General features: G+C 37.2%; 1 protein-coding gene across 13 annotated transcripts in view; it reads left to right on the forward strand.

The window, feature by feature from the left end:
- Window positions 1-27869, forward strand: part of grik4 (glutamate receptor, ionotropic, kainate 4) — a 388678-nt gene that overhangs the window by 283528 nt on the left and 77281 nt on the right. For all 13 annotated transcript variants that reach the window (XR_007180253.1, XR_007180254.1, XM_048159804.1 and 10 more), the window contains one exon: window positions 2890-2943. Coding sequence is in view for 11 of the 13 variants with exons in the window: in XM_048159804.1 (XP_048015761.1) it covers window positions 2890-2943 (54 nt within the window). In the remaining 2 variants the exon portion in view is untranslated. The remainder of the gene's footprint in view (window positions 1-2889; window positions 2944-27869) is intronic.

Consider the following 27869-nt stretch of genomic DNA (forward strand, 5'->3'; position numbering starts at 1 on the left):
TCCATGTTCTTTTTTCATCTTTTAAGTGAAAGAGTTAAATGTTGTTCCCCGTTTGTAAGATGAGCTTTAGTAAAAAAATCTCTTCCTAAAACATTCAGTGCGAATGAACATACACATACATGGATACCGCCTCATGACTGGATAATTCGATATAGGTGACTGATTGAACATACAGTACACACCAACCTCTGCAGCATAAGTGTGAGCCATAATGAAACATGAATCATTATTTTCAGGAAAGAGAAATTAATGGCTCTGCGGCAGAGGCTGATTGCAGGAACTGATGAAAAGAGAGTGAAGGTGATCGATGGAGAGAAATTGGACAGAAAGAGAGACTTAGATTTATATATGTAATCATGCACTAGACAAACGTGTCTTTTGCAGTGTTTTTCGCATGACACAATGTTCAAAAAATGCTGCGCGCCAGTTAAAAGGAGTTAAACTTTTTTTAAAAACTTTGTGCGAGGGTCAAATATAATCATAACTTCTCATAATAACCAACAGCCCTTTTATTCTCTGCTTGTGTTGTTTTATCTTTCTATCTCTTCTCTTCTTTTCCCTACTTGACTCACTTATTCTCATCTTGTCTCATCTCATGTTATCCTGTGCTCATCTCATGACATCTTGTGCCTTCTTGCCATTTAGACATTTTAACCAATGGTTCTCCACCATTTTTCCTCCGTATTGCTCTATAATCAAAGTGTCTCATGACCATCAAAGGCTTTTCCTGTTGCTATGGAGACACAGGGACAAACACCACCACTGTTACGCCGGTGGGTTGTGCAGTTCACAGTGGTTTCTTTGTCAGTTTGTCACCCTTACTGTGTTTCCCATACCCCCTTCAACCTGTTTCATCCACTCACATTTTCTCTTCATGTCTCTCTGTTCCTCTCTCTCTCTCTCTCTGGATCTATTTGGAGCAAGCATGCTGCAGAGCTGTGAAAAGTTGGCACTCGTTCAGCTTGTGAGTAGCTAGTGTAGGGAAAGCATGCTAGAGCTGTTTGCCAATGTTCACAGCATGGCTCACACACCAGCTTGAGTTACAGGATTCAATTACATGGGCAATTGCAGAGAAAATCTTTCATTATAAAATACTTTACGCAAGGACAAAATTATCATAACCTGGAAAAACTCTCTGCTCCTGTGGTCCATTTTCTCCCTCTCTCTCTATTTTCTACACAACACTGGTCAAATGAAATGCGGATGGGCATTATGGGAAGCTAGGCAGGTAGTCTGGGTGTGTACCAGACAGGGTATAAGTGCCTTAATACAAATGCTGTTTCGAACCATATTGCAATCACAAGAGAACAGGTGCCCAGGAGTGCTGTGTTAGCATGACTTATATGCTCTAAAATGTAGGAACAAAGCCAGGAGTTTGGGAAGTTCAGACCTGGTACTTCCGCCACCGTCAGCAGATCTGAGGCGCCTACAAATTATGCTCTGCCACATAAGTTGTACATGTCACACAGGTCGGAAAGAACACAACTTTGGGGCTGTACCATTAATAATGTTCAAACAAAAAGTTTAGAGGGCACATTTTGAAGTAGGGATGAGCAAAACTGCTTATTTTCAAAGTCTAGAGAAACTGTTCATTGGGTTACCTGAATGACTAGTCAATTTATCAACCTTAAGGACGCCATGTACACTACTTTTCAAAAGTAAGATTTTTAAATATTTTTGAAAGTCTCTTATGCTCACTAAGGCTACATTTATGCATAAAAATAGTAATGTTGTGAAATATTGTTACAATTTAAAATAGCCGTTTTCAATCTGAATACATTTTAAAATGTAATTTATTCCTATGATGGTAAAGCTGAATTTTCAGCATAATTTACTCCAGTCTTCAGTGTCACATGATTCTTCAGAAATCATTCTAATATGCTGATTTGGTGCTCAAGAAACATTTCTTTTTATTATCAACACTGTTTTTTTTTTTCTTTCAGTATTCTTTGATCAATAGAAAGTTCAAAAGAACAGCTTTTATTTTTTGAATATACATCTTTTTTAACATTGTAAATATCTTTACTGTCACTTTTGATCAATTTAATTGATCCTTGCCAAAGAAAAGTATTCTTTCTTTCTTTCTTTCTTTCTTTCTTTCTTTCTTTCTTTCTTTCTTTCTTTCTTTCTTTCTTTCAAAAAAAATACTAAGCAAGATGGGATGCAAGATGTATCTCAACAGTCATCCATCCAGTGTAGCAATAATACTAATAAAATATGTATCTGACTTGCTGACTGTTGTTGAGTGACTAGTGGACTAGTCAATCATTGTGACTCATTTCTATTCTGAAGTGCCCAATAACTAAAAAGAAATCTCTGTATGCTCTGTAAGGGTTGAGGTTATTGATTATGGCTGCAAGGTTAATGAAAAGATCTGCAAGAGCAGTTTTGGAAAAATTATTTGTTACTTTAGTGTTCTTTTATTCTATGAAATGTTTCACTGCAGGTTATTTTTGATCAATATGTTTTTAATTCATTATTTAACATTTTACTCTGCCAGAAAGAAGAAAAACACCCCCCACCGCTCAAATGCATTTATTGTACTCTAAACTGTCCCTTTTACTCAATTTTCTCTCTGTTTCCATAGAAATAATTGTTGAAAGTGTTTTCACCCCTGACATTTGATTGACATATTGTATTTGCTGCTTGGTTTCCTTGGAGACAGTTGGAGAATTGATAAATAGAATGGCATTGACAGACAGAGCGGGAATGTTGTCAGTCTTTTGTTAGCTTTCATCCAACTCTGAACAGGTTTTACAAAGCAGTGAACCTTGCCTTTTTCTTCTCAATGGCGGCAATGACGTGCACAGATGCAGTCTATGTAACTGTTTAATTTAGCATAGCATTGTCAAAAATGTTTAATGTACCTCTCTCTTCTCTCTTCTCCAGGCCTCAGAGTTAGGGATGCTGTCAGTGTACTACACCTACATCCTGACTTCCTTGGTGAGAGAATTTATGTTTTATGCTCTCTAATGCAGAAGTTCTGTAAGCACATGCCTATAAAGTAAAGAAACTTTTTCATTTGTCATCCAGCATTAAAATACTATTATACATTTTATATATACATATATAAATATATATATAAATATTTTATATATATATATAAAAATGTGCCAAGGCCAAAATGCCTAAACACTAAGCTTTTAATTGTCTTAAAGGATTAGTTCACTTTCAGATGAAAATTAGCCCAAGCTTTACTCACCCTCAAGCCATCCTAGGTGTATATGACTTTTTTTTGATGATGATGATGATGATGATGATGAACACAATCGGAGAAACATTAATAAATATCCAGATGCATCCGAGCTTTATAATGGCAGTGAACGGGACCAACGAGTATGAGCTGAAGAAAGTGCCTCCATCCACATCCATCCATCATAAACGTGTACGCCACATGGCTCGGGGGGTTAATAAAGGCCTTCTGAAACTAAGTGATGCATTTGTGTAAAAAAAAAAAAAAAAAAAAAATCCATATTTAACAAGTTATGACCGCCTTCCGTATTCAAGTTACGAAGAAAGTGTAAACTGGCGTCGCGTCAGATACACTTTTTCCATAAACTGAATAGGAAAGACGTAGGATGTAGCGTAAGCTTTTTGAACTGCAGTTTAAAGTTTTACAGTTTCTTTGTACGCAGAATACAGAAGGTGGTCTGGTGGAAGCTAGATTAATAGACTAATAAAAGACTAATATTTTACTTTACCTGTACCACAGTGAATTATCAATGTTGTGAACAAATGTGTGCTTAAAATTTTTGTGGAAACCGTGATACGTTTTCTCCCAGGATTCATTGATGAATAGAAAGTTAAACAACAGAATTTATTTGGATTAGAAACATATATAGAAATATTTTGTAACATATCTTTACTGTCACTTTTGATCAGTTAAATGCTTCTTAATATAAGTATTCATTTCTTTCAAAAATAATCTTATTGACCGTAGCTATATTATCAAAATGTGTTATTGTAAATTACATATTAACCAATATGGGTCATATACTTTTAATTTCTATTAATATTTAATTTAATGTAATACATTTATAATTGTAAATATCAATATTATTTTAAATCTGGCTTAGATTTCCCAGGTTGAACTTAACACAATATTGTATTTTTGTTAAACACATATTTGCTTTTTATTGCATAAAACTGCACAAAATATTATTAGTGTACTTCAAACTTCAGGATTATTTCAATCTGAGAGGAAACAGCTAATGACGAAGCCATGTTAAAACCACACTGAAATTGAATGTGAGGTGGTGCGGCACTTTTTTTTCCCCGACTTGATTCAAGTATCCTATAAACTGTATCTTTGATGTTTCCGTTTCAATCTTTCTGTTTCACGCTGATGTGTGCTAGAAATAAAAAACCAGGATGGATTTTTCAAAACTTTTTCATCCGATATGGCTTTAAGTTCAGAGCGCTTTAAAAGCAGCCACTCAGCGTGGAACAAACCGACACACTTCAGCACACTCCAACCTAATTTAAAGAAGCCACTTCATTTCCCCACACTGCTTTCCTTCACTTATTTAGTCTCTCCTGCCGCCATCGTTCACGCGTCCAACACACCAACACCGCACCATCCTCCCATCCGTATGCTAGTGTTTCATTACGCCATTATCACAGTGTGAAAAAGGCCTGTCAAAAGCACACTACATCCATCACAAACCCAGTAATCAGTAAATGACTCAGAGAGAGCTTTTCAGCTTCTGCTCTGGCCACGCTCTGGGGAGTAATGAAGCACTTAGTGATGCAGGTACATGGAGAAATTGTTGAAACCCTTTGTATGGTGGTGAGATGGGCTTCTTTGGTTATTTCTGCCATGTTGCAAAGTGTCTTTTACACCAGCAAGGTGCATGTTCAACAGGTACCAAACCAGAGACGTAGCACAGAAAAATGGGTGAAATCATATCACTCAATATGGCAGCAACAGGAATGGAAGTCTTGCCTTTCAGTTAAAATAACCAATATAGTTTGTTAACCAGACCAAACACATTAACTGAACCAGCCTGAAAAAATTATTTGAGTCAAAGTTGGCATGAAACAGAAGTTGTGATAGTTTTTTCTTCCTTATTGTGATGGATATCCCAGTGAAACGGATTCTTGAACAAGAAAAAATGTAGGGCAATGCTTGATTTTGTCCATGGGGATTGATTGGATCGTTGTGGTTTGCAATTGCTGTGATGTCATATGAGTGACAGGTTGTCCCGCCCTCATGCCAGTAAAAACCTCATCAGAGAAGAGAAGAGATGTCGCTGCAAGAGGGAGGGGAAGTTATTTTGATGAAAGATTTCAAGGACACGTTAATTTGGGGGGGGGGATAATGATAATGCACATGTATAAATCATTAATAATAAATACTGAAATATTTCATGAAAGAAATTGCATGAAGTGAAATATATGACATTGTTGTCAAATTTTACTGCTAATTTTACCTATAAAGTAGATCCATAGAGCCCTTACTAAGATGGCCGCCAAATTGCCTTGCCTCCAGGTTTAAACATGCCCAGAAAAGACCCAGATGGATGGATGGATAGATGGCCTCTTTAGATGTGGAGGAGTCCTTGGGCACTTTAAGAGCTGGAATCAGTTTGCAGATAAGCGAGTCCAATTTATGACTGTGCTGGGGGCGGGGCATTTTTCAAAGGCAATTTCTGATCGAGCTGTGAGCCGAGACCAAAGCATCACACCCACACATGGCTTTACATCTCTGTCATCTCACCTGAATCCATCTGTCATGGGAATAATTCAAGTCCCCATGGGATCTTGGCTCAGATATATTGTTTCTGTACATTGCAGAAACTGCAGTGTTTCTCTCGCAGTAAATGTAAATTATGACTTCACGGTGTCCAAAAAAAGCTGTGAATCATGTTCACCTGCTGTTTGTAAATCAATTTGGTGAATCAATCATTAGTTTTGACAGCATACATACAAACATTTTCTAAAGTGCACTTCTCTAGCACAGTTATTCATCAAGTGCCATTTGCTTTGCTATCACTTTTTACAGGATATTTCACCTCAAAAAATGACTTTTTGTTATTTACCCACTCTCGTTCCAAACTTGTATGACCTAAATTCTTCTGTGAAACATGAAGATATTTTTTGGAAAGTTCATTTGTTCAAATGCTGTTAGGTTTCCAGCGTTTTTTCAAAATAAAATAAAAAAACTAAAGTCATATGGGTTTGACCTTTCAAATGGGGGATCTTGGCAACTACAGACAGCTATTTTCTTTAGGTAGTAGTCTTACAAGTGCAGATCCTATCTGATGGTAAAAGAACAAAATCTTCAAAACTGTTGGTTAAGAGTATGTTTCAATGCTATATTTCAAATCAGCAATAAAATCTGACAACATTTAGATATCATTCAGCATCTGAAGATGCAGTAATGCTGAAAAAACTCCTAGTGCGTGTCAGACATGGACTCAGCTTGAAAAAAAAATCCCAAACTTTTGTGGTAAAAGGACAAAATCTTCAAAACTGTTGGTTAAGAGTATGTTTCAGTAATATATTTTGTAAATCAGCAATAAAATCTGACAGCATTTAACAAGCTACAATCAAGCAAAACATTTGCTAATGCATATTCTAGAAGATAATTAGGTCTATGCACTTGAATGGAGACTGATTAAAATCTTCAGAACTGTTTGTCAAGAGTATGTTTCAGTAATATATTGCATAACTCAGCAATAAAATCAGACAACACTGTCATTATTTAACGTAAGATACAATCATGCTAAAAAGAAACCTTCAGTTGTGCATTCCAACACTTGGATATTGAAAAACTAAAATCTTCAAATCTGTGATTATCTGATAAATTCAGATATTTTTTTAATGCATTTAGCTACTTTCACAGTAAAATTGTAATGCATGTTGTAGAGCAGTGGTTCTGTGTTCGGTTACATTAACAATCTTAATTTAAAAAAAAAAAAAAAATGCTAAGACGGTAATAACAAAGATGTAAAATATTAAACTGACTCAAGTTAAAAGACTCAGCAGCTAAGATCAGTTTAGATAGGAGTGACTGAATATTGTCCTGGAAACCAACCACTATTTTTGAGTAAACTAATGTCTAAGTACTTGGATGGAGAATGTCAAAAGTCCCAAAATTATTTGTTTTAATAATATATTTTATGAATAAGCAATAACATCTTACTACAATGCTATCATGTAGCATCGTTAGCTACAATTTAATTAAAAAATAATATACATTTTCATCTAGTGCAGTTTTTGGTTTGCTCTTTTCAGAAACTTCACTTTTCAGACATCACATGTCTATTTCAATCTCATCCTCATTATCATGCAGGAAGAGCAAGAGCTACCGCTGATATGAAACATCCCTGTAATTTGATACAACATCCTTCCCCCATCCGTTAGAGATCAGGTTCAGTAGGTTAATTGCAATAATGAAAGGAAAGGAGCAAAGCTATTTTGCTCTAATTACAAGATGTATTCTCTCTATTGGTGACTGCTGTACAGGTGAGCAGTAAAGGGATTGTTGCTTTGTGATTTGTGCAGGCAATAACTCCGCTATGCAGAGTGAAGAACGTTTTCATCTGTGTTTGACAGTCACCCAGGGATTCGGCCTTTGTGCTGCGTTTAAATGAAAGAGGTGTGCCAACGAGACCAGTGTGCCTGAGATATCTGGTTTTATTGAACAATCTCTGGAGATCAGAGAGTGCACGTTGGCATATCTGATGTTCCTGTATAAGTTCTCAATAAACACTGTTTTTTACGAATGCATTGATGCATTCTTGACACATCTGTTGAAACACATGGCATAGATTATGTGCCCTAACACATGTGTTGCAGAACCAGAGTTGAGCATGTGATCAGAAAAATGAAAATTTGATGAGGGTCCCTCAGACTCAGCTCACAGGAGTAATTATAGACTTCCTTATGGAGAAGACGTTAGGAACCTGGGGTTTAGATTAACTGCATATTAATCACAAGAATTACAAAGAATTACTTTTTTTCTGCCTTAACAGGGATTATGAAGAAGATGATTATATAGACTAATATAGTATTTTTCTGCTCTGGATTTACATACTTTAAGTATAAATATTTTACAGAGTGTACTGAAATGAGTCAAAATTCATTAGCACAGGATACGTTTTTGTGTACAGTTGCACTTTTTAATTTTTAATTTTTCTAAGTAAACATGCTCTAAACAGATGTTTTTTGATAATTGTGATGCATTGCGCTGTTTGTACCAATGAGTGCCGTGTTTTTGAGATGGCCTGCCAAGTTAAAGAGATTGTTCACCCAAAAATGACAATTCTGTCGTCATTTACTAACCCTCATGTTGTTTCAAACCTGCATGACTTTCCTTCACAACCCCTATGCAATGAAAGTCAACGGGGACCAGTGTTGTTTCAGACCCCATTGACAAAAAATAGTTGTAACCATCTTCAAAATATCTCCTTTTGTGTTCTGCAGGAGAAAGAAAGTTTTGTAACAACATAAAGGTGAGTAAATAATGACAGTATGGGAGAACTATCGCATTAAAAATAGATGTAAACGCACCTGGAGACTGTTCACGATACGCTTCATCTAGCTTTTATTAAACACAAGAGCGTGTCATGTATGTACAGCCCCTAAAAGTGTTAATTTAACAAAGTATGCTACTACCTGTCATGTTAAACCTGCTATAAGCGATAATTACTGGTTTCCTAAACATTTCCCTCGCCTTTCATTATTCAACCAAATAACCAAATAACCTCATTCACAAGTGTACACCATTGGCAAAGATCTGCCTCCAAATCTTCTGATTGGCTGAAACTTGCAGGGCACTTTCTTTTTTACAGTGTAGTTTACAAAGTGTAGTGGTGTCAAACAATATTGTGATATTTCTCAGGACACCTATTTCAGTGGTATCTGATTGGTAGTAAGGAAATTTATGTGTGTCATTCCAAAAAAGAGGCCGCTTACTGCAGGTTTAACTTTGACAGAGATGGACAAAAATGTTGTAGCATTGTGATCAGCAAAACAATAAATAGCCACAATAAAACAACAAAAGAGCATTTTTCTTTCTTAAGCATATAAAACACAAACACACTATCTTTTTGGACCAGGTTTTTGAAAACAGGCCATACTGCTGAATCACACGATACTGTTTATAGCTCTTTCAAACACTGAAGGCTTTGCTGGTCCAACTGTAATTAGCAAGACCAGTTTCTCTTTCAATTATTTGTTCCGGCATTTAAATTTTGGAGCATTAACCAGCAGGAAGGAATTACAGGGAAGACTTTTTTTTTTTTTTTCAAAGATAACTGCAGAAAGGGAAGGTTTCTTCACGGTTTGTAAACAGCAAGAGCCATTGTTAAAGAGGCTATTGAAGTCGTACGCACGGAAAGCAAACATTGGCTGGTGTTCAGAGGTAAAGCAGAGGACACAAGGTAACAGGCTGTGAGCTGGGCTCAGGTGGGACACGAGACAAGACGGAAGAGAGTGACAGGAAGGGAAAAAAAAGGAAGGAAATGAACAAGACCATCTTTGGGTGATTTTGCATAAGTAGACCGTATAAAGAGTTGGTCAGCATCACCTAGCAGTTGTATTTCTATGGAGCAAGGTTTTGTCATTACCGGCCGCTCTCGAAGACTTCTCAGCAGCCCCACGAGGCCCAGCCTCACATGACACTGATGAATGGGCTGCCATGCCACTCGCCTGTGTAATTTGTTTTTTAATCATTTCAAGTTGCCAGTAGGGGACAGAAAGGAAAGTCGCATGCATCTTGTCACCAAACTGATATGTTGGTTACCACTGACAATAAACCTTGTTTTGTGGTATTTACCGTGGTATTTGCTATCTTGGAGTGAGCTAATACAGGGATGCCTAATACAAATCGTATGTATATTATGTACAGTACATGAACAGTATAACGTGGGTCAGGTCGCTACAGAATTTCCTATTCAATTTAATTCCGATTGGCATGCTCTCAATTCTGATTCATTTTGATATATTTTAGGAAAAATGTTCATTTTGTATGCATATGATAGAAATTCATTCTCTGCTAATTCTGTAAATTATACTGTTGGGGATAAACAGTTTAGGACCCTTGACCAGATATGTCGAATGAAAGACCAGGAGTCAGAAGTGCAATCAATTGTAGAAAATTTACTGAAGGATAGTTTGCAGTTTCATCAGCAGAAGCCAGCTTTAAGTCTTACACAGAGTCAAGTCAAGTCAAGTCAAATTTATTTATATAGCGCTTTTTACAATTGGTAATTGTTTCAAAGCAGCTTTACATATTAGGAGCACAGAAAAAAGAGAAATGGTTAAAAATAGGCTGTACAAGCAAGCGTGGTAATATGTAACATATACAAGATGGTGCTACATTAAGCCAATGTCGGCTGACTCCCAGGGGTGGAAAAAACCCCCTAGGAGAAAACCCCAGCGTGCTAACACTGGGAAAAAAGTCCTAGGAGGGAAAAAAACCCTTGGAAGATATATATAATATATGTAAATGGATATGGAGATCAAAATCTGAATTATACATTTTTATTATAGAGATTAAAAATAGATTATATATAAATATATGTAAGCGGATACGGAGATTTAAAAATCTGAATTATAGATGCAGCCAGAACTGGATCTGGAGGCCCATTGTCTCCTGGGCTACGTTGTAGTCAGGTCCAGACACAGGTTCTCCATCTGATCTGGATACGGCCTGGATCCAGCACCCGGCAAACCTCAGGATAAGCAGAGAGACTGATATTAGCGTAGATGCCATTCTTATTCTGATGTACAGGTATATCTAGTGTTATAGGAAATGTTCTCGGTTCCGGCCAACCTAATTATTGCAGCGTAACAATCCTTTAACGGATTTGAAAAATGTTAATGTATTGATAATGTGTTATGTGTATGCAAGAGCAAAGAGATGTGTTTTTAGTCTAGATTTAAACTGACAGAGTCTGTCTGCTTCCCGAACAATGCTAGGAAGATTGTTCCAGAGTTTAGGTGCTAAATAGGAAAAGGATCTGCCGCCTTCAGTTGATTTTGATATTCTGAGTATTATCAACTGGCCTGAATTCTGAGATCGCAATAGACGTGAAGGACTATAATGCACCAAGAGCTCGCTTAGATATTGGGGAGCTAAACCATTTAGAGCTTTATAAGTAAGTAGCAAGATTTTAAAGTCTATACAATGTTTAATAGGGAGCCAATGTAATGTTGACAGAACTGGGCTAATATGGTCATACTTTCTGGTTCTAGTAAGAACTCTAGCTGCCGCATTTTGGACCAACTGTAGTCTGTTTAAAAGCCGAGCAGAACAACCACCCAGTAGAGCGTTACAGTAATCTAGTCTTGAGGTCATGAATGCATGAACCAACTGTTCCGCATTTGTCATTGAGAGCATATGTCGTAATTTAGATATATTTTTTAGATGGAAGAAGGCGGTTTTACAGATACTAGAAACATGACTTTCAAATGAAAGATTGGTATCAAAGAGCACACCCAGGTTCCTAACTGAGGACGAAGGTTTAATGGAGCACCCGTCAAGTGTTAGAGAGTATTCAAGGTTTTTTCGTGAGGAAGTTTTTGGTCCAAAGATTAGGATATCAGTTTTTTCTGAATTTAATAATAAGAAATTTCTTGTCATCCAGTTTTTAATGTCAGCTATGCATTCTGTTAGTTTTGTGAATTTGTAGGTTTCGTCAGGGCGCGAGGAAATATAGAGCTGAGTATCGTCAGCGTAGCAGTGAAAACTAACACCATGCTTCCTAATTATCTCTCCTAAGGGCAGCATGTACAGAGTGAAAAGCAACGGTCCTAGTACTGAGCCTTGTGGTACTCCATATTGAACTTGTGATCGATACGACATCTCTTCATTAACTACTACAGACTGATAACGGTCAGATAAGTAAGATTTGAACCATGCCAAAGCAATTCCACTAATGCCAATATAGTTTTCAAGTCTTTTTAAAAGAATGTTGTGATCGATAGTGTCAAAAGCAGCACTGAGATCTAATAACACTAATAGAGAAATACAGCCACGATCGGATGATAAGAGTAGATCGTTTGTAACTCTAACGAGAGCAGTCTCAGTACTATGGTATGGTCTAAATCCTGACTGGAAATCCTCACAGATTCCATTTCTTTCTAAAAAGGAGCACAGTTGTGTTGAAACTGCCTTTTCTAGTATCTCAGAGTTCTAGACCGCTCTGCGTACATTCACATTTCCACAACAATTATACTCTAACAGAGTCCACTAAATATGTCATTACTTCAGGTTGAATGATTCTGATTGGCTAAGAAAAATAGACAAAATTAGTAATCTTCCACACATGGACAGATAGTCGGATCTCCATTCGTCAGGATGCTGATGATCGCTCCCTGAACTTGGATGCGCAGGATGTCTTGTTAAGTCATGAAGAAGCATCCGCATGTCTCAAGCAGAGTGCCAGCTGTCATCAGTTCCAATACAGGACCTGTACAGAACACTTAGCGCACATACACAGATACACATAATTCACAGCTTCTTCAAGGCTGAAGTTGGTCCTGGCTTTAACTATAACAGGAAACATTCCCAGAACATACTGATAAGTTGTACTTTTCTCTCAGTGAGAGGTACAAATGAAAAGGAAAATAAAAGACTTGATTATAAATCACTCAAAAGATATATGGTCCCACTTTATATTAAGTAACCTTAACTACAATGTTCTTACATCAAAAAATAAGTACAATGTACTTATTGAGTTCATACTGAATTGCAAAACACTTTTGCTGCTTTTGAGGTGGGATACGGGTAAGGTTAGGGAAAGCTTTGGTGGTATGGGTAGGTTTAAGGGTAGGGGTAAGGTGTAAGGGATGGGTCAACAGTGTAATTATAAATGTAAATACAGAAATTAGTTACAGATGTAATTACATGCAGGTGTTTTTAAAATATAAGTACAATGTAAAAACATGTATGTACACAATAAGTGCATTGTATCAAATGATTAATTTAAATGTAAGTACACTTAATATAAAGTGGGACCAGATATATATTGAAGCGGCAGTGGATCCCAGAATGCACCTTTCATTACAAAGCTTTGTTTTAGACTGAATTATACTGGTAACTAGTCTTTTTGAACTGCTTACTAAAATGAGTTAAAGGTGCCCTCGAATGAAAAATTGAATTTATCTTGGCATAGTTAAATGACAAGAGTTCAGTACATGGAAATGACATACAGTGAGTCTCAAACTCCATTGTTTCCTCCTTCTTATATAAATCTCATTTGTTTAAAAGACCTCCGAAGAAAAGGCGAATCTCAACATAACACCGACTGTTACGTAACAGGTGTACGCCCCCAATATTTGCATATGCCAGCCCATGTTCCCAACATTATTGAAAGGCATTAGACAAGGGCAGCCAGTATTAACGTCTGGATGTGCACAACCAAATCATCAGACTAGGTAAGCAAGCAAGAACAATAGCGAAAAATGGCAGATGGAGCAATAATAACTGACATGATCCATGATAGCATGATATTTTTAGTGATGTTTGTGAATTGTCTTTCTAAATGTCGGTTATTACTGTATTCACGGAGACAAGAGAGCCGTCGCTATTTTCATTTTTAAACACTTGCAGTCTGTATAATTCATAAACACAACTTCATTCTTTATAAATCTCTCCAACAGTGTAGCATTAACCGTTAGCCACGGAACACTATCAAACTCATTCAAAATCAGAAGTAAACAATATAACAGTATACAATACTCACATAATCCGACGCATGCATGACGAACACTTTGTAAAGATCCATTTTGAGGGTTATATTAGCTGTGTAAACTTTGTTAAGGCACTGTTTAAGGCAAGCACGAGCTCTGTGGGTGGAGAGCACGGGATTTAAAGGGGCCGCAGCATAAAATCGGCGCGTTTATAATGATGCCCCAAAATAGGCAGTTAAAAAAATTAATTAAAAAAAATCTATGGGGTATTTTGAGCTGAAACTTCACAGACACATTCAGGGGACACCTTAGACTTATATTACATCTTTTAAAAACATAATCTAGGGCACCTTTAATAATTTTGCAATTTGTGCTAGTTTTATGTTTTTGATTCACTGCAAAGAACTGCCTCAGAGTCATTTGTGATTCCGACTGCACTGTTTGTGATAAATGTTTTTGATTCGCTAAAAAAGAAATGGCTCGTAAGAATCATTTGTTTGTGATGAGTTTTTAATTTGCTAAAAAGTTCCATTTCAGTTGTTAGTTTCAGGAATCGGGCTACACGTAATGTATTTAAAGGGGTGGTTCAATGCGATTTCACTTTTTTAACTTTAGTTAGTGTGTGATTTTGCTGCTTGAGCATAAACAGTATCTGCAAAGTTACAGTGCTGAAAGTTCTATGCAAACAGAGATATTGTCTTTTAAAGTTAACCCATTATGTAGAACCCATTATAATCATTGATATTTTCTACTCAAGACAGCTTCCAGAATCTACACAAGTTTAATGCTGGATTTGCACAAAGGCTTTTGTGTATTCGGCTACAGTAAAGCTTTAATCAGGATAAAACTGTATATTGAAAGCTAACAAACAGCAGTGACAGCATCTAAACACTTTGACACAAATAAAAAAAATGAAATGCCAAAGTCGGCTCAATTTGATACAGCAGTATAATCGCCATTATTTACATTTCCACTGAAGCGCGTAACAACAAATGGTAAGAGGCGTGGCGTTTCCGGACGCTTCAGCGAATCACGATACACTGGGCCAGCTACCAACCTGCTAACCATCTGAGCACATTGCGTAATATTATACTGTTACACATGTTTCTTTCTCAACTGTTTACGTTCATTTAAAACACAACTGAATGTGTGTACTTTAATACTCGAGAATGAGTAAAATTATGCGCAATATGCGCACTCCCACGCCAAAATTCAAACCCTGTAACACCAACAATATTTATGTGGAGCAAATGAAACGAGTGAGGGGAGGCGGGTTAGTTTCAACTCGCTGTTGGAGAGATGAGAAAGCAAGTACAGCTGGTATTGTGTATCTATTCTGCGGAAAATGAGCATTGGAAGCGTTTCATATATTTCAGTATCGACTACAATTAAAAGACTACAACTGAAAAATGTATATATTAAATATATAAAATTCAGCCCGCCAAAGTGGCTAGCAGGAGTGACTGTTTTACACTCCACTGCTGAAATCCACCTTCATTTGGTGGGTTGCCGGGTGTTAATGTCAAGCCCTTGTTTGTGTAAAGGTTAGGCAATAAAATGCAATTAGCTCAATTTAAAAACAATAGAAGTTAATGGAAAGTACAGAGCATAATATTAATCAAATGTTTGTTGGTGTATGTGTATGTGTGTAACCATCTGCCATTCTTTATTTATTCATGCGCTGTGATCTCCCTCTGCATAAAACAGCCTCATTTTGAAGTGTCCTTTCCACTGAGAGTGCTGACTGGCCTTTTATGTGCTGTGTACATTTTTGTTTGTGCGTGTGTGTCAGAGAGAGAATTATGCAGGGTCAGTGGTAAGCCTGCTGGGGTCTCCTCATAGTCAGATCTCCTCATAGTAACTGATAGAGAGGAAATGAAGAAAGACAGACCAGACCAGGGCAGCTGACCAAGGACGTCTACTCCCATCAGCCCGAGCCGTCTACACTGTTTACCCCCTATAATTCAGCTCTGCGCCTAGCCCTGGGCCGAGGGGAGAGATGTACAGCTGACCTGGTAAAGAGGCCTAATCAGCTGTTCTGCAGCATTAGCTCGCTCCACACTTCCCATCGGAAAGCAGCCTCTTTCTCTTGCCAGCTTGCTTGCTAGTTCTTTCCTGAATGTGTGCTTGTATGTGCCCTACTCACTTTTGATGCACATGTAAGGTGGTCCGCACAAGGGCCCGCAGAGACTAATGAGCAATTATGCTCGTCATTTGGCCATCATTAAATGGATTGCAGGGAGATGCGAACGGGCCTCAAGGGACAAATGAATTCCTTCCTTACAAATCTATCTTTACCAGATTTGGCTGATAAGGGCTTATGAGATAGACCATGTGTTCCTCGAAACATTAATTCAGCAAACCAGCTGCAGGGAAGGGCCTCGTAGAGGAGAAGGTCATGAATAATCAAGAAACAATCGCTCAATTCGGATAATGGCACCTTCTGAATTAGCCGTGATCGCGCAATCACTGGAAAGACTTTCCGTTTACCATGAAGCACCAAGAGCAGCACCTCTGTGATTTTATGATACACTGTGTCAAGCACCCTAACAATCTGTCCTATTAGGGAGAGTGGATGTAAATATAGCTATATCAGTTGATATTTATGGAGAAAGAGATGTCATAGGGCTGGATAGATTTCTTACTGTGTCTGTGAGTTCATATTTGGAGAAGTGCTCTTTAAAGGGATAGTTCAACCAAAAATGTCAATTTATTTAAGTTTAAGTCGTTCTAAACCTGTATGACTTTCTTTATTCTTCACATTCTTAGAAGAAATGTATGTATGTATGTATGTATATATATATATATATATATATATATCTTCTGGAGACTTTTTAATAAAGTAATTCAAACAATAAACAGGAGAATAAACCAGGAGAAACATACCACACATGACACTTGACATAAACAAAGCTAGACCAGGAGCAGACAGAAACAGAGGGCTTATATACACATGGTGAACAGAGGACTAGACGAGACTAATTAAAGGGTTAGTTCACCCAAAAATGAAAATAATGTCATTAATTACTCACCCTCATGTTGTTCTACACCCGTAAGAACTTTGTTCATCTTCGGAACACAAATTAATATATTTTGATGAAATCCGATGACTCAGCGAGGCGATCTATTTCAAAACACTGCTTCATGAAGCTTCGGAGCTTTATGAATCGAGTCAGTGATTCGGAGCGCCAAAGTCACTTTATTTCAGCAGTTTGGTGGTTTGATACGCGATCCGAATCACTGATTCGATTCGTTCAGAATCTTGGGACATGTGGTCTTCACCTCACAGCCGATGGAAAATAATCAGGATAGGCAGAAATTATGTTCATGGATGCGATTATTAACGTTGTTGTAGTATGAAGCAGAGCAGGACCGAGTGTTGTGGGAGCTGAACGAGGCCGCTGGAGCGATTGCACAACACACGCCGTGAACAGCAGAACTTTTATTATGCCCTAATCGCCGGCACCACTTCCTACGGAAGAGGATTAGGGCCAAGCAATAATAAAAAAATAAAACCATCTCGAGATTATTGTTAAATTTTGAGAAAAAACTTGTTAAATTTCGAGAAAAAAGTCGAAATAAAATGTTGAGAATAAAGTCATTAAATTAGGAGAAAAAAGTCGTTTGTGACTTTAAAAGTGACTTTATTCTCAACATTTTATCTCGACTTTTTTCTCGAAATTTAACAAGTTTTTTCTTGTAATTTAACGAGTTTATTCTCAACATTTTATCTCGACTTTTTTCTTGAAATTTAACAAGTTTTTTTCTCGTAATTTAACAACTTTAATCTCGAGATGGTTTTATTTTTTTATTATTGCTTGGCCCTAATCCTCTTCCGTAACTTCCTCTTTTCCGGTCATGAGTATGAGATAACACAGCTCTGTTTATCATATTAGATACATTTGAGTGTGTTGAAAATGATGTTATATGTTACTCTGTGCGTTCGCTCGGCAGCTGCTGCAGTAAGTCAGATCGATTTTAAAATATCATATTAAATGCTGGATGGCTTGTGTTGATAAATGGCATGAAATTAATTTTAAAATGTATTGTATGATGGAGAAATTCTGTATTACTGTTACTAAAAATAAAGCTGCATCTGATTATGCTATGTTAGCTACTTGACAAAATAGTGTTTTTCTCTGTGGCATGGTAAAGCATGGTACTCGCATAATTAGATAAATAGACAAGAAGATGTGTCGAGCTATATAACAATATTTAGCTTTCTGTCTGTAAATACATCAAAACAGTTGTTCCCTTGTCTATTGAAACATGTAATATATTAAAGCGTTTTTGGTGTTTCCATGATTTCTACAAAATAAAACCGGAAACCGAGGGTAACGCGGGTATGATGCAATTGACAGGCGACTCCTCACACGTCCCAGATCCTTGGTTAAAATTGCAATTTTTTCAGGATTTACAAATAGTTGGGATATTGGGATATTGTAAGCACTCAAGTGAACAAAATATATAACACTGGCCTAGTGGTTTTTGAATATTTTACTGCAAAATTCTTACATATTGCACCTTTAACTAGACACACCTGAACTGAGGACACTAATCAAATCAGTAATCTAGGATACAAACAAGTGACAAACAAACAAATAGACTAAGGGATGAAGAAAAGAAACTCAAACATAAACAGGACTGAGAAGCAGATCAACAAACAAACTCAAAATGTGACAATGTGTCAAGTGGCACGCATTTAGACAGCCATGTTAGCAGGTCACAGCATTCACACTGCCTGCGTAAGCAGTGCCTATTTTTGTCATCTGTAGGAGTGCTGAACTGCAATTACTTAATATAAATTTACTTACAAGCACAATATTTTACAATTCAGGCTTTTATAATATTTACATCTTTGTGTTTGGCAGACAGTTTTAATCCGAAGTGACTTATTACATTACATCTGTATATACATTTTATCTATTTCTGTTTTCTGTTTTTTTATTTTATTTTTTTTATGAAGCAACATAATAACTGGGTTAAACTACTCACCCATTGTTTGAGAAAAAGACATCTTTTGTGCTTACACATGCTGTCACAGGCACACAAAATCTCTTTATTATTCAGTAAATCTGACTCAATCCAGACTATTTAAGCGGCTTATAATTGCACTTTGGGATTTGGGTTCCATTCTGTGTAGATTAATTACCATTTTAATGTAAATATGACCCCCTTCCTCATGTATTATTAGATTTCATTATGATGAAGTTTGTAATAATTCTCAATAGCCCATTCCTGATAACACTTTGTATAATTTATGGCTGTTATCAAACATAGTAAGTCAGAAATAATGTTTTTTTTTTGTTGGTTTTTTTTTAGAGCCACAGTTGCTCAGCAGAAACACAGAATTCAGCAGCTATGTGAAACAGGCCTGACTCTCTCTCTTTCTCTCTCTCTCTCTCTCTCTACTTCTGCTCCTCCGTCATGAATTCCATCAAAGTGATTTGTTCTCCTTAGTTCCAAACTACTCAGATGGATTAAATAAATCACATCAGCTTAGCTGCTGGGGGGATCTCATGTCATTTGAAGGTTGTGTGAATGGGAGATCGCCGCTGATTCACATCAGAGCTCCGTATGCGCTGCCTCACAACATATTATGGCCTTCGTCTCTCTATCTCTATCTCTGGCTGTCCTCTGTTTATGTTGTTCTTCGTGTTTAATTTCCCTGCCACACAGTCCTGATGCGCCCTGTCAGACATGTCATCACCACAGCGCTTCAAGCAGGGATCAGAGCAGAGTCATACATACAGGCACAAGCAGGGTGGTCCAACTGCTGACGGCTGAGGATATCGGGCTGACCGTTCACGTATTCGTTCAAGTTTTATTAACATATTATCTGTCTTTGCTAAGATCACATTGTTCCACATAATCTGGCCCATTAACATGCGTTGCTGTCCTCTATCTACACAGACAGCTTCCTTATAACGCAGCATCATAATTCAACCTCACATTGAATTGATATACTCTATATTGTCAGTAACTTGTGAATTTGAATTAGTTTATTGAATTCCAATTCAACACTGGCAATGCATCCTGGGACATTGTGTTCTCCACCCTGGTCTACAGAAGTTATTTTATTTATCGTCTATAGTTATCTATCTATCTATCTATCTATCTATCTATCTATCTATCTATCTATCTATCTATCTATCTATCTATCTATCTATCTATCTATCTGTCAGTCCAATTATCTATCTATCTATCTATCTATCTATCTATCTATCTATCTATCTATCTATCTATCCATCAGTCCAATTATCTATCTATCTATCTATCTATCTATCTATCTATCTATCTATCTATCTATCTAACGATTGCCAAATATACCTGCCACTGACAAAAAATGACCACGCCCCCCTGACACCCCTACTCGAGTGTTTAAGTGACGTCAAGGCTTGGTTGGCTCAGAATTTTTTTAATCTAAATGAGGGGAAGACAGAAATAATGCTGTTTGGTCCCATTGGAACTCTGGTCGACTTGGGCCCCCTCAAAAACCATGTGCATCCCCCCTTTTTTATCTTTTAAACATTTTGAGCAAGTCATGCATGCTTTTATTTCATCACGTCTGGACTACTGTAATGCACTTTATACTGGAATATCCCAAAATGCACTTTCTCGCTTACAGTTAGTCCAGAACTCTGCGGCACGGCTTTTAACAGGAACCAAAAAGCGCGAACACATCACCCCCATCCTCGCCTCGCTGCACTGGCTTCCTGTTCGATTTAGAATTGATTTTTTAAGATTTTATTGTTTGTTTTTAAAGCTCTGAATGGACTGGCCCCACAGTACATCACAGACCTCATCCAAATTTACACACTGGCGCGTTCACTGAGGTCTGAGGGCCAGTTCCAGCTCGTGGTTCCTAAGACCAGACTTAAAACCAGGGGGGACCGGGCCTTGTCTGTGGCCCAGACTGTGGAACGCTCTGCCTCCCCAGGTCAGAACGGCCCCCACAGTTGAATTTTTTAAGTCTCGTCTTGAGACCCACTTTTATTCCCTGTGTCTTTTATTGGTTTGTTTTATTTATTTTATTGATTTTACTTATTTATTTATGTGCTTTTTTATTATATTGCTCTTATTCGATTTTACTAGTTTTTATTGTTTGAATGGAGGCTAGTGAAGTTAAATAGAGCATTTATTTATTTATTGTTTTTTAATTTTGTGCAGCACTTTGGAGACTGTCTGTTGTTGGTAAAATGTGCTATAGAAATAAAGTGGATTGGATTGGATTGTCAAATCAACTTAGATAATGTAGTTCAGATAACATAATATTTTGTAACAATCATAACTCGAAGAAATTAAGAATTTAAGGCAACCAGATAACGTTCGACAATAATATCGTTCAACATATCTTTTTATTCACTCTATCATTCTTTCTCTCTTTTGTTCTATCTATATGTCTGTCTGTCCGTCCGTGCGTACGTATGTTTGTCTGTAAAGCCTAAAACCTTCAAACTAGGATTTTTACTTTTCAAAACTTTCATACAAAGTTTTTTAAGGCCAACATTTAATTTCCTTGACTTTTTTTTTTTTTGATGTACGAAAGAGTATATTTTGAATTAGATGGAGGTATTTTTTATCAGTTTTTTTTCCCCCTTAACCTTTCATCCTGTCCTATTCGCTGACCCCATTTAACACCAACTTAGCTCATAAATATCCAGATCATCTATAAACAATCTATATCTAGTTCCCACCCTCTTGGACTCAATGCAATGACATGGTGGAACGATGCTCAAACACATCAAGAGTGATCAGGTTCACAGCACATGGATCCGTGAGATCTGAGCAAAGTCGTTTGCGCTGACTTATGGAAGCCAGTGTCTATATCGTGCTTGTCGATACACAGAAATCATTATTCAGGCATGAGGACCTCTCATGGTTTCTGCCTCTCTGTTTAGTTGTAAAGCTTAGCAGTCAATAGAGTGTGTAATGAAAGAAACGCTGTGATAGTACGTGATCAGAAAGGCTGTAAATTTGCCTGATATTTGCAGCTTGTACATTTAACATCTTGCCTTTTAAGCAGTAATGAAAGCTTGTGAGCAATGCCGTATTATTAGATGGCCATTAAGCATTTCTTTACAGCTTGTACAATTGCAATCAGCGGCGCTAAGCACGGATTCAATGGTCATATCTTTGCTAAAAATAGTCATTCGCTTTAGTGGCAAACTTCATTGGCTCTGCTTAACTTTACGTTGCATGTCTAAAGCCTTGTTGCATATTGATTCGTTTCTGTCAGCTTGATTGCAGTCTTACTTCCTCTGCGGCCTTGATTACTCCCTGTTGACAAATGTATTGAGCTGATAGCACTCGTTAAAAGTTCCTGCCGTCGCCCCTGATGCACAGATAAGCGTGGTCTACATTCATTCTTCCCGGAAAAACGTTAGTATGTGTCCCTCAGGCAATAAGCAAATGATTTACAACTCCCCTGTTTTATAATTATGTAAAGTGTTTGAGACCTCCTTATCCACGCCTGCACTAATTACACAATTGGGGGATTTATCTCAGTGAGAGTACCAAAAGATCAATCTTTTATTTTTCAGCTGTGAAAAACATGAAGCAGTGTCTGATCTTTGGCACCTGCTATATTGAGTTTATTAGATGCAAGCAATGTCAGTGCCCGCTCCTTACCATCAATGATTGAGGGTTTGCTTGATTCGCTCTGCATGTCCAGTCTTGCCTCAAACGATCTGTAATAAGGATAAATGGATCTGAAATTATATTCTATTACTCTGAAATTATCAATTAGCTGTGCTCAGGCTGCCGTCTTAGCTGGTTTTCTTTGATTATTGCACAGCTCTTTGAAATACTTGATCCTGATTGGTCATGCTTTCCATTATGCAGTCAAATATTTTTGTGCAGTGACCACTTTGCTGGATTTTTGCTATTTTAATGTCTTTTGTAACTCTGCCATCTGTAGATTTTCACATGAACAAGAAGGCGTAACCTTGTGACACAAGCAGTCGGAGTTAAAATGCAGTTAAACAAAAATGTTACATTATGGCTATGTATGTTAGATTGCAGATATCAGTAATATGTATAAATTAATTTAGTTGCAGTGTTCATGTTGTTGCTAGGCTGATTGTTATGTAGTATATACAGTACACATTCCATGTTATAATGAACTATTATTCTTAGAGGAAAAGGTTAAAAAATATAAACATGAGGGTTAAATGCTTTCATATCCACTTATTTAATGTAATTTATTTATGGTACTGCTGTATTTATTTATAGCAAGTAGCAGTGTGGTAAGTGGCATAATGTACAGAATTGCTTTACATTATCACCTGCATGTTTTTTTTTTTTTTTATGCCAGGATCCACAAAAATATTTGGCATAAAAAAAAAGATGCACATTGATTTCATATAATCAAGCGGCCTACTTTGCATACAAAAATTGAATAAATATCTAATATATATTGCACAGTCAACAGATTGTGAGTGTGTCAGAGACTAGTGTAAAACAAAAAGTGAGCTCTGCAGAGATCTCAAAGTCTGTCTGCACTTCAGTATTGAGAGCTTCATGTCTTTGTCATGGTGATGGTGAGAGAAAGAGTTGTTCTGTCCAGTTGTGATTTAATCTCAGGTGTTGGACAGCATGCAAGACAGACCATTATTTCTGATGAAAGGTGAGGTGAATCTGGTCCAGCTGCATTGAGAAGAGATTTGGAGATAACAGCGTGGGATCAATCACTGATCCCTGGGGGACCCCTGAACAGGTTGACTACTGTTTTCATACAGTAGATATGGCCGGTATAACGATATCCACCTCACTGCTGGAGGTAGACAGATCTAAAAATTGACAGCTGTTGTTTCCACACGAAACCCAATAGTCGAATTAATTAGCTTTTCTATTGTCGTTTCCACCAGTTATATTTGCATAATTTCATGTGTTCCATCTCTTTTTGTAACACCTAAATATCACTGTCAGTTTCTCTCCACTGTTCACATGGAACATCTGTCAACAGATTAGTTTTCGCTTAATAAACGCAGGGAACGTGTAAAATAACCAGCTTGTGCTACTTGAGCTGTCCGTGATGCTGAACGACAGCTCTGTTGTTGATTAGAGGCTTGTTTGACAAAGAGACATATGCCAGACCCAGACTTTATTGCTTTAAGACACAATCTATCAGGATGGAATGGCATAAAGCCAGTGGTTTGCCCAAGATATAGGTTATACAATGCAGTTTGCGCTCGGAAACTTGATTTGTTGTGCACAAAAAACAACAGCGATAATAATCTGAGGACAAAGAAGTAAACACATCGGAGGACAGAGTTGGATTTCTGCCACTTTTCTCCTTCTGTGTTTTGTAAAACTATCTCAAACATAGTTGCCTTTCTTTAAGCAAATTACTTAAATGGCTACAACTGATTATTTATTAGATTATCGGTCTAATAAGTTTTATATTAAAAAAAATTATCTCTAAAAATGATCTAATTATCTGTTTGACTTACAGTAGATGCACACTCTAGCTCGTTCAATAAAGTCTGCATTAATGGGTTACAGTTGTTCACCCAAAAATGAGAATTCTGTCATCAATTTTTCAGATTTCATTAAAAATATCATGTGTTCAAAGATGAATGAAAGTCTTATGGATTTGTAACGATATGGGAGTAATTGAGGACAGAATTTTCATTCTTGGGTGAACTAACCCATTAACAGGACAAAAAAGGAAATACTTATTTGAATTTCTAACATTTAAGTTTAAGTTTTGTGCTGGAGAAACCACTATACACTTTCCATAGCATATAGCAAGTCACATTAACACTGCTTATGAGTTTGTTTGAAGTGCTTAATATAAAGCATTGTCATGTTTTGGATCATGTGCTTTTTCATGCAGCAGCTCTCTCACGTAACTGGCACCGATTCAACTATTCGATAATGTTGTAGACGATTATCTGCAGACATGATAGAGAGTTTACGCCATCTAACTTTGGAAAGTTCAAAATTGTGGGGTGGGCAGGTGAGTGACAGAGAGTGACTTGGCTTCTGGAGATTGATAAGAAAATGCCAAGGGCTACCCAAAGTGATAATACCAGGTTCATTTCTGTCAACTCTGACAGATCACCTTCCCTTATAAACCTGTGGCCTTGCCTCATTTCTTTGTGCACACACACACACATTATACACACTCATTTGCACAAAGGCATACATGCATTTTTCAAAGTGCTGACATATTATGAGTGCTTATGCATTCTGTTATCATACCTCAGAGCTTTTCCATGCCAACAGAGGTCATAAATTTGTCATTTGTGAATAATTTAAGGCACAAATGCAATTTTGTTTCCTGTTCAGGTTGGGATTTAAGGTAAGTGCAGACAGTTTGAGTATTTATGAAGACTTTTGTGGACACTGGATTAATCAAGAGCACCAGATTAGTCCGTCGGCAACATAATATGTTTTGACTGCTGCTGTTGTGGCAGGTAGGTCTATAATGTGAGAAATAAAAGTCAAAGCTTATGTGACACGCTCTATCATTTTGAGTTAAAATGTCAATTTTATCACAAAGTTCAAACAATATATGTTGATTTGACTTTCTTCATTGTGGTGTAACAGATTGCTGTAGCAGCCACAGTTCAAATGGCAGCACAGTGCATGTGAATCGATTATGTCTTCTGCTTTTTGTTAGAACACAAAACAAGCATGAATGTACATCTGAGGATACAGTACAACTTACTGAAATGTATCATCGCACAGTCATTGTTTTAACCATGGAAAAATATCAATAGAACACAGTATGTAACATTACATTTACCTCAGGAAAGTCATTAAGTGGCCATAGGTTATTAGTCAACTTAAAAAAGAACCGAAGAGAAGAGCATATTGCCAAATATATGCAAACGTGTTATTTATGGATGTTTAGATAGACCTGCTATTTCTGTCAAAAATGTTTGAAAATTGTTTATTTGGATGTTTAGAGGCCCTATAATCAAAAACAAGATTTTTATGACAGCCACCATTTAAATGACTTTATATCAACAAATGAAGAGTTTATTTGCAAAAACTCCATTTTTATTAATTCTCACAAATCATGTTTTTTTGTTGTGCATTCCAAGTAATATCAATCAAACTGCAGTTGGGTTGTTTTGATTAAGTAGTAATAACTCTAAAAATACTGGTAAATTAAAAAATTTAAGTTCATTGAAAGTATGTTTTTTTATATATATTAAAAGTTTGTTTTTTAGCAAAAGCAGATAACTCCACATGTCATGTTTCAGAGTTAAACAAAACCCAAGTAATTGCTTTGATATTGCATTTAAAACACACTCAAACACATGTACACACACACACACCCATCCACTCACTGTGCGTGCACAAACACATTAAAAGATCGGCACACACACACTCTCTCACACACACACGCATCCACGCACGTGCGCGCGCGCACGCACACACACACACACACACACGTGCGCGCGCACACACACGCAAAAGAACCACCAAGGTTTAAAGGTGCTAAAGAGGATGTTTTGTTTTATACATTTTTACAATATTACTTGAAACTGTCTTTACTAACTGATAAAAGACTATTTATTAGCTGCACTGAAAGGAATAATATTAATATACATCATCTGTGCACGAGGTAGGGCCTTAAAAATATCAGCCAATCATTTACGCGATAATCGCGTAAACGATTGGCCCTCTGGCTTGTCAATCACTGCCGTGACGTTCCTTTTGAGAGACGAGCGTGGCTGCGCACTCCAGTAACTTTCCACACTCCACAGGCGCTGCATGCAATGTTTTTGTCAGGAGACAGGAGTAACAACTGCAGATTATGAGTTACCTGCAGTGAGTCCGACATAATGAATCCAAAAAACATGACACAGCGAATGCCGGTGGTAAACACTCGTGTTCCAATACGAGTGTTTACGAGTTTTGGGAGGCGTTCCTTTGAAATGTGTTGTGAAGGAGGGGGGTTGTTCTTACGCATGCGCTCATTTCAAAAACTCAGTAACAGTCTTTGGATTCTCAGTCGACGAAAAAATCCTCTCTATCACCTTTAAGCATGTAAGTCGTGTATGGTGTACAAGGACTTACAGGAGTCGAAATTATAAATCCTCGATCACTTTCAGTCAGCTTTGACAAAACTTCCCTCAGCTAGCGCGTCTTTTTGAAGTGACTAGAAGCCTTGTCACCTGACCTGAATACTGTGCGCTGATTCGCTAAAACGGACTTATCGGTTTCTGTACCCAAACAACAAGGGCGCTTGTAGGCTTCTGCTGTAAAACGTGAATTTGCGATGCCTGACAGTGGACAATACCGGCTTTTCTGACAAAATGGATTTAGGGTACAGAACGTGCTATATATGGAGAATAATGCACAGCACTTCATTTTTTTTTTTTAAATGGCGTTTATCGGTTTTTGCAAATGAACTCTTCAAATATTCACTCAGATATATGTTACAAGAAAAAAAATCTGACTTTTGTATCATTTTGACTTTAAGACACAATCTTAACATACTGCCTGTTAATGGTTAATGTGGCACTGCATTGTAATGTCATTTTGGTGTTCTTACAGAATTTTGTTAGATGTAAGTGACATTGCAGTATTCCATGGCTGTGTGTGTGTGTGTGTGTGTGTGTGTGTGTGTGTGTGTGTGTGTGTGTGTGTGTGTGTGTGTGTGTGTGTGTGTGTGTGATACTGCATATATTTCTTGTGAATGTCAGTGTGTGAATCCAATCTCAGTCTAAGCAATGAGATGACTGCAAAATACAGGCTTACATATAGTAATCCTATCTCATGTTCAGCCATCTAGTGTGTGAGAGCAAGAGAGATGGAGGAAGAACTCTTTCCACAATGTACAAAACACTGTCAACAGCTATAATCATTAGCAGTCAGCAGGGATCCCTTTCTCTGATTCATGCCGTGAATTTACATGGCAGTTAATACAAGTGTAAAATTATTTATATCTGACAAAAACACAATGAACGATTCAGCTGTTCAGATAATCACTCTCAGAGATTATATTGCACCGGTTTAAATTGGTATTCATTACCACTTTAATTCATGAAGTAAAAAGTTGCCGCTTAACTGATGTTATCATTGAAAAAATCAATATCCTATTCATTAGTTTGTAGCTCTAGCCTATTAATTCAGTTCTTCATAGAGCCTAAAATGTTGCTTTTTTGCAGTTTATACATTGATAGTTGTTTATATGAGATAGTTCACCCCAAAATGAAAATTCACCTTTGATGTCATTTCAGACCCGTATGACTTTCTTTCCT

The sequence above is a fragment of the Megalobrama amblycephala genome, linkage group LG16, assembly GCF_018812025.1.
Source record: "Megalobrama amblycephala isolate DHTTF-2021 linkage group LG16, ASM1881202v1, whole genome shotgun sequence".
Taxonomy (NCBI): Eukaryota; Metazoa; Chordata; class Actinopteri; order Cypriniformes; family Xenocyprididae; genus Megalobrama; species Megalobrama amblycephala.